The sequence below is a fragment of the Heloderma suspectum genome, chromosome 2 (genome assembly GCF_057233095.1).
Source record: "Heloderma suspectum isolate Gila_16-S chromosome 2, 16-S_ref, whole genome shotgun sequence".
NCBI classification, from domain to species: domain Eukaryota; kingdom Metazoa; phylum Chordata; class Lepidosauria; order Squamata; family Helodermatidae; genus Heloderma; species Heloderma suspectum.
The window spans coordinates 195,152,237-195,160,703 of NC_139459.1; the positions used below are offsets into that span (position 1 = coordinate 195,152,237).

General features: G+C 44.9%; 1 protein-coding gene across 1 annotated transcript; it reads right to left on the bottom strand.

The window, feature by feature from the left end:
• Positions 1-2,014: 2,014 nt before the first annotated feature.
• Positions 2,015-8,069, bottom strand: TMT1A (thiol methyltransferase 1A). Its single transcript, XM_084837207.1, has 2 exons — positions 7,540-8,069; positions 2,015-5,565 (listed from the first exon to the last, which is right to left on the bottom strand). The coding sequence occupies exons 1-2, from the start codon at positions 8,032-8,034 to the stop codon at positions 5,329-5,331; spliced, it is 732 nt and encodes a 243-aa protein (XP_084693333.1). The 5' UTR covers positions 8,035-8,069; the 3' UTR covers positions 2,015-5,328.
• Positions 8,070-8,467: the final 398 nt, after the last annotated feature.

Below are 8,467 nucleotides of genomic sequence, written 5' to 3' on the forward strand. Positions count from 1 at the left end.
CCCTTCCTGACCCACCTCTTCAGGCGGATCAAATTGCTAGGCTGACTGCTTGAGATCCTGTTACACTATGGTGGGACATGGGAGAGGGCTTTTTCTGCTGTGGCACCCCAGTTGAGGAATGCCCTCCCCTTGGAGGCCCGATTAGCACAGACATTGGTTTCATTTCAGTGCCAAGTTAAAACATGGCTTTTTATCAAAGCCTTTGAGGGCCAAATGCATTCCCTAAAGTAGCACACTGTTTTACTATTATTTTAGATTTTAAATTGGTATTAGCTTGCTTAGTGGTTTAATACGTTTTAGCTCTTTAAATTATTTATTGTTTTATGCTGTCTACATTGATTTCATTTGTACACCACTCTGAGATCCTAATGATATAGGCCGGGATATGTTTTAAATAAATAAATACTGGCTCATGTTTTAAACTGGGTATGGAGGGGATGGCCAGATGAGGAACTGCCAGAGGAATTTAAGCCATTCAAACGCCATCAGCATGAGATGGCTGCCCATAAGGGATGTCTGCTATGGGGAAACCATTTTGTTATTCCAGATAAGGGTCATCAAACCATCTTTGACCATGTTGCATGCAGCTCATCCAGGGATCGTTTGCATGAAAGCACTGGCCAGGAGTTATGTCTGGTGGCCCAGTATTGACTCAGATATTGAAAAAACTGTAAATGAGTGCAGTACTTGTCAATCCACTAGGCACAATCTACCAAGGGCACCTATCCTTCCATGGTAAGTGACCAAGAAGCCTTGGTCAAGAATCCATATTGATTTTGCAGGACCATTTCAAGAAAAAAACTTCTTGGTTGTGGTCGATTCTTACTTGAAGTGGCTTAAAGTAGTCTTAGTACCATCACAAACAGCCGCTGCAACAATCACAGCATTGTGCCACTTATTTGCAACCCATGGGTTGCCTGATACTGTAGTCTCAGACAATGGTACTGCTTTTACATCCACTGAATTTAAATAATTTACAGACAAGAACCTTATTCGAGCTGTCACCATTGCACCTCGTCATCCCCGAGCAAATGGCCAAGCTGAATAGAAGGTGCAGACAACAAAAGATGCCCTGAAGCGCATTGTGGGAGGAGACTGGCCAACATGCCTTGCCAGGTTTCTCGTTGCTCGACATGTTACCCCTTGTGCAACAACAGAAGTCAGTCCTGCAGAGTTACTTATGGGACGGCGTCTAAAAACTTGCCTCGACCGTCTCAACCAAGATTTAGCTGAAGACTTACAAAGCAAACGGGAGCAAACTCTGGATGCTGCCTTCTCAGCTCCTACTCTCTGTTCATTTGCCCCACAAGATCAGGTGTTTGCTAGGAAATATGGTGCTGGACCAAGGTGGGTTCCTTCCTCTATCATTGAGGTCACTGGACCTGTGTCATACAAGGACCAGTGTGCAGATAGGTCAGTGTGGCATTGCCATGTTGACCAGTTGAGAAGGTGTTCTGGCCGGAGTGGGTTGTTATCAGCAGAGGTAGCTGCTGAAGGTCTGTTTGGAACTGATGTGTTTCTCTCACCGCCAGCTGAAGCACCACCACTAAGTGATGGGAGCAATACTCCTTCCTTACCTATGGCAGTTACTGAAAGGAAGTCGTCTGAGCAAGCTACATCCATTAGTCAAGTGCAGAGACCGTGCTGTGAAAGGGTACCTCCTTGCTGGTTGAAAGACTATGATAGCTAAGGGGGAGGTACTGTGGCTTAGTTATTGTCTTGAACCGTGGCAGCTCCTGTAGAGCTGGGAGTAGCAACAGTGGGTGGAGCATCTGCCAAGTTGTCACTTGTGTGTGCACTGATTTAAAGAACAGGTGTGTTTGAGGCCTGCTGATCCTGCAGTCATTCCTTCTACCTATACAACAGAGGAGCAGAGCAGGAGTGAACAGGCTGCATGCACCAGAATCCTAGCTTATCATTCCAGCCCAAGTGTCCACCATTCTACTGAGAGAAAGCTTGCTTATCTGTTCAAGCACCGGGTCCTACTACATGAACTCCAGGATCAAAGCAATTTGGTAATCCTCACACTGTCATATTCATGCACAGGCTCCAAACCAATAATATGATAAAGGAGTGGGAAACACATGACGCCACACTGCATGTCATTTGTATAAGACATTACAAGGCTGAGAGAGAGAAAAGGCACAGACTGGTAGCAGCCAGTCTTACGATTGCGAAGGCATCATAGTCTTACGATGACTAGTTTGGCCTCGTGCTGGATATCAAAAGGTTCATGATCTGTCAATGCTATTTTCATTTATTATTTTACCATTTTCTGTGCCGCCTTTGGTGCTTCCAGGAAAATGGCTCCTGGCACTAGCAATCAAAAACACTGTGCATCTACTCTGTCTTTCCCTCCACAGATTTTTTTGTGGAAAGAAAAACGTCAAAAGAAGTGGTGGCTAACACAGGAGGGTTACAAGTCAAAGACAACATCATCTTGTCCCCCATCCCCCCCATTTCCATGAATGAGGGATTGCACAATAAAAGCCTCATTGGGGGACACCCCTCCTGCCAACATGGCATTCAAAGTGGCTTGCAAAAATACATATAAACAACCAATAACAAAAACATTACAAAAATCAGTAAGTATATCAAACAGCAGGTTTAAAAAAAACCATACCAATGACCAGGAAAAGAAAAATCCAGAACATATGGCCACAGAACAACAAAGAAACCACCTGAAAATTCCTGTAATTGTGATCAAGAATTATGAAGGATTGCTGGAACCAGTTCCAACCTTCTTGCAAGGTAGGACCGCTCTGGAACTAGTTCCAACTCTCCCGCAAAATAGGACTGGCCAAACCCGGCCTTCCTCTCCCCCAGTAGCCACCCTCCTCAGCCAAGAGGCACTGAAATTAGCACTGAGATTATGCAGAGAAATCACACCAATTAAAGGTTGGATAAAGGTTTATTAAGGTAAAAATAAAGGGGTAAAGGAAACAGGAAGAATGGAAGTAGAAATTGGACAAAAGGGTACACAGCCAAATTAGTTAAACATACACAGAGCTTTATAAATGCACACCCAAGCAAAATAAAGCTACATGGCCTATCCTTAACATACCTAAGTATGGGTCTCTCAGGATAGCAACCAGCCGTCAGCCAGTCCAGAACCACCAGGATGAAAGGAGACACCATGGCTCTACTCAGCCCTCTTTTAAAGCCCAGTCCTGGCAACCCTGGGCAGATCTTCCTTTAGCCAATCACTGGCTCAGACCCTGGGTGGACTACCCTTGCCTCCAAGAGGATAGAACTCCCCACCAACTCCAGCTGTTAGCACTCCCCAATTAGCAGCGACTGCGCCTAGCATTGGGCAAAGGGCTGAGGAGCCTCTAGATAACACACAATTCCAGTTGGTTGCATTAGTCGGGACAACATGGCCTAATCTCAGAATGGAAAACAGGCTGTCATTGACAAGAATCAATCAACAGAAACTTATCTTTCAGGCACTGAGCTCCCAAAACTACTGGAATACCACTGGAGGGAGCAATCCTGTGGCCCCTAGACATTGTTAGAGGGAATACTGAGGATTCCCTCCTCTGAGGTCTGAGACAGCGCTCCAACCTCAGAAGGGGGAATCAGAGATCTGACCTCCTTTCCCTGCCCCCTTGCAGCCAGCATGGAAAGAACTACACTGGCTAGCTGGCCCCTGAAGTCAGAAAAGCAACCTTGGAGAGGGGGAAAAGGGGGTATTCCAGTGGGCAGGGAGGGAAGACTAGAGAGGCCAGAATATGAATTATCCTGCATCCTCTCCAGCTTTCTTCCCTTTGCCTCTGAAGCACCATTGCTAGACAGGCAAAAAAGCTCGTCTACTGAAAAATGTAGGGTGGGAGGATGGGGAGACAAAGATCGCCTCCACCGCACCTCCTGTCCTGCACTGGATGATCGGAAGCCTCCGCGTTAGGGTCTTCCAATCATTACGGGTGAAATCAATAGGGTACACGCCAAAGGAAAGAATTATAGCTCTATTTGCTTTATTTTTAATATATATATTGCTGAATTTTAAAATCATCTTCTGTTTTAAGCTGTTCAAGTATGTATCCATTTTAAATGCTGAATTGGACTTTACTCACTGCTTAAAATATAATGGGGAGTTCCACCATTAGAGTACAACTACAGATAAGACTATCTCTAGGAGCCATCCGGGGCCATTGGAGAAGGAAGGGCCTTCAATGAAGATCTCGGTTTGCAAGGCAAGTTTGTACAGGGGAAGGCTGTCATGATCCCAGACCATATAGATTTTTTTGTAAGTTAAAACCAGTATTCTGAATTGTGTCCAAAAACAAACTGGAAGCCAATGAAGCCTATAATCATAATGGCAGTTCCTGGTTAATAATCTGGCTGCCATATTGAACCAGTTGAAATTTCTGATGCTGTCTATTTCTTGTTCTTGCTGGGTTTCTAATTTATTTGTTATTTTTTAGGCCACAATCCTATGAATGTTTAGACAGAAAAAGTCCTACAACTCCCAGCATTCCCCAGCCAGCCATGCTGGAAGTTGTAAGACTTTTCTTCTGTCTAAATATGCATACGATTGCCCCTTTAACTTAGATTATTTTTATCTATATTTTATTATTGTTAGATGCCTTGAGAGCAATTTTGGGTGGAAAGGCGGGATATAATTTAACAAGATGTACAATGTATTGCAATAATTGAGCCTGGACTTTTTTTTGCAGTGCAAGCCTAAGCATATTTACTTAGGAATAAATCCTACTGATTTCCAGGGGCTTATTTCCTAGTAAATATGCTGAAGTTTGTAACCTAAAGCATGAGTAACATGGCAAAGTCCTATCTTTCCAAGAGGGGACACAGCTTATGCACAACCAAAGCTGGAGAAAGGCACTCTGAGCTGCAGACACAACTTACATATCCATAAGAAATGCTGGCATAATGAGCTTTCTAGAAAAGTTTGTGGGGTCTTTTCCTGTTACTTTAATTTTGTATTGCTCCCAGTCCCAAACCTAAATCAAGAAAAAGTCTAGTTTCAGTCAACTTTGCTCTCCTTTGGGTAGGCAGTGCAGACTTTGCAAGCCATTTTTGTTATCAACTTCAGCCCCCACAGAATGAGGGAAAGATCTCCCTCATTACAACGTGTTTTGGATGCCCTGTCAATTTCATCCTTGTAATTAATTCCCTTGAACCCCACAAATTACACTGCAATAATCAATCATTTCTACTCAGAAATAAGTCCCATTGAGTTTCAATAGTGCTTACTCCCATGTAAATTAGTATAAGATTTCAGCCTTAATGTCTCCAGGCACAGTTGGCTACTTATTGCTCTTATTTTTAGACCATTGCCTGCGAAGATGCTTCTCAAAAGCTGAGCAATCATTTTACAGCATTTCCAAGAATATGGGGTCGAATCAGGCTCCAGTTCAGTGGGGCTATTATGTGCCTCAGGTTCAGTTCAGAGAACCTGGCATTCTCCAGGTCTTTCCAAGTCTCTCTTGTCAAGGAACATCCGCCTCCCAAATGTTTCCAGGTGGGGTCATAGATTTGCTGCCAGAAGTAGCTCCAGCTGGATCGGTCAGCTGCCACATGCTCCATGAAATAGAACGCACCACCCTGCAAAGGCCAGAATAGTGTGACATAAAGTTAAAAGTTTTAAAAACTATTCTGTTTTAAAAAGCAGAACAGATAAATGGTGCCAATGCCTATCAATGAAAGTTCATTGAGATAACAGATATTGAGCAACGAATAAGAACACAAGAGAGAAAACAAAATGGAGCTGTAATGGAATCATTAACGATTTACAGCAGATAAAACTTCAAGCTGGATGGCACCATTCCAGGCTTTATGACAGCTGAACCAGTTCAGTCTATTTCCATGCATGAAAAATGAAATGTAAGTAGATACAGTGAAGACTGCCAGAAAATCTATTACTGGCAGCAAGAAAAAAAACGAACAGCAACCTGGGATGAAATACAGAATGCAAACTGGTCCAGAATGCAACTGCCAGACTGTTAACAGAGACAAAGAGAGCTCCACAGGCTCCCAGTAGGTTCTGGCCCCAATGCAGTGATGATTGTGAAGCCCTAAACCATCTAGAACCTGGATACCTCACAGACCACCTACTTTGTATGCATCCCCCTACAAACTTAGGTCATTCATGAAAACCATGTTCCCCATCTGTCAGAGGTGTGGAGTGTACCTACATGGGACACAGCCTTTTCCATGGTAGAGCAAAGTTATGGAACTCAGTCCACAGAGGGCCTGGTTCTTCTCCTTTAAGTTTTACATTAGGCCCAAACAGTTTTATTTTAGAGGGCCTTCAGGATCAATGGACCCTCAGGATCTCAAATAAAATAATTCAAATTACATAGTATCTTTTTATATGATTACAAATTATATAATTGCAGTGAACTCAAGCCTCCATCTGGATCCTTATCTAGCCAATATTGCGCCATCCATACACAAAAAGGTATCAGTAGGCTTGGAAAGATACAAAATGTTTGCCAAAATACAAAAAATCTTTAGGAAAAAATGGGGGGGGGCACAGCAGAATAAGAAATGAGCATGCTCACTCTCAGTGACCACAGAATGCTGACTGACCATGGAGGGAGAAAAAAATGGAAAATCAGAGTTCGTAAAAGGTTATTAAAAGATATACTCTTAGGTCACATGGTGTTCCTTCCAAAAAGAAGTGCTTAAAGACTTCAGATATCCCAATAAAGTTTGCAAAACCAGCAGCTTTTATGCCCAAATTCAATAGGCCACATTTGTGAAAAATAATGCCCCATTTCCCACCACAATGCTAGAATAATGACTGCTAATTTAGTCTCAGGCCCAAATTAAATGTGAGTTTAATGCAACTTTGCATTTAATGACCTTAAAACACACACCAAATAGTAGGTACTGGATGTAGGGCTGACAATCAGGATTGCAGTGGGTGGGGTGGGGTGAGTTTCACCCTTTCCACCCCGGCTGTGGTCCTGTTAAAAACTGCTCTTCTGAAGCTATTTGCTTTGGGAAGTAATCCCCATTGGGGTTTATTTATCAGCTCAAAGGTTCAGCAGACTTCCCCACTTGCAACAGTATAAAGGATCAAGAGGATTTTCAGGATGGGGCTAATTTTATGCCTCTCCCTTCAAGTATTGTACGTTCTTTCTAGAACTACCATACTGCGTCTTAGCTTCTGCTTTCTCACTCTCCTGATATCTTCTGCTCTTCCACAGAAGCCCCAAAATGCTGCCTCCTGCTCCTGCCATAACCGCCACCTCCCTATCGAGACCAGAGTGCCTTATGTAAGCGTCCCTCCTCCGCTAGTCAGGCCAGCCCAGCTTCATTAAAGACCAGTTTTAGGCTGGTGGCTCTGATTTCGACGGGGCTGTGGATCCATTCCGGGTTTTGGTCAGAACCAGCCAGAACTTTAAAGGAGCTATCCAAGATGCTGAACCTATTTTGGGGGTGGGGTGCAGCACCCTGGAGAGCTCCTCTAGAGTTCTGGCTGGTTCTGACTAAAATCCAGAATGGATTCGCAGCCCCACCTTAACCGGAGCCACCAGCCTCCACGTTAAAGACGCCTCGCAACTCTCTTACCGGGCGCAGCACTCTCAGGACTTCTTTTAGAACAGGGGCCGCGTTACGCACAGAGCACAGAACCAGCGTGCAAACCACCACGTCCACAGAGTTGTCAGCCACGGGCCGCAGGTCCTCGGCAGCCGCCACCACGAAGCCCTCAAACTGGAGGTGCGGGTTCTCAGCAATGCTCTGGAGAAGATACTGTTCAAATTTGGGGTTGGGCTCAGTGCAGATGACCCGACAGCCAGACGGGTAAAACTGGAAGTTGGCCCCGCTGCCTGCGCCGATTTCTAGCACGGTGAGTTTGCCCGATGGGCCGGCGAAGTCCGCTAGGCCGCTGAGTAGCTGCTGCTTTTCCTTGTGAAGTTTTTGGTTGTAGGATTTGGCTAACTTGCTCATGACATACGGGAAGACTCTTTTACAAATAGAATCCCATAAGCCAAGGTAGGAAAGCACAAAGAGGGGCAGCGCAAGGAGTTGGACACATCTTTGCAAGAGGAGGATCGCCACCATCGCTGCAGCAAATTCGCTTCAGTCGCTTTGCCCGCGGAGCAAGCCCGGCTCTCCAGCTACCCCTATAAACAGTTCCCTGGCGCAGGGAAAGCGGCGCCCCCGTCCAACCGGCTGCATCCGGCTTTTCTGGCGCGCTCTCTAGCTCTCTCTTCAAGTAACAGTAGCACGTTGAATCGCTGCTGTTAAGAAGACAGCTTCCAAAAACAGGGCTTGTTTGGCGTCTGAACTTGGCTAGGCAGTTCATTGCGTAACGGTCCCTCGTGGTGCGCTCGTCGTGTGAAGCGAAAGCGTTGCTCCTTAGGTACTGAGGCATATCTACAATACAGACTTTAAAATTGTTTTGATATTCATTCCCTTTTCTGAGGGAACCCTTGCAACTCTGGTTTTGTGAAAGGGAGCTAGGGATTTTTAGGACTTACCTCCCTCACTAAAC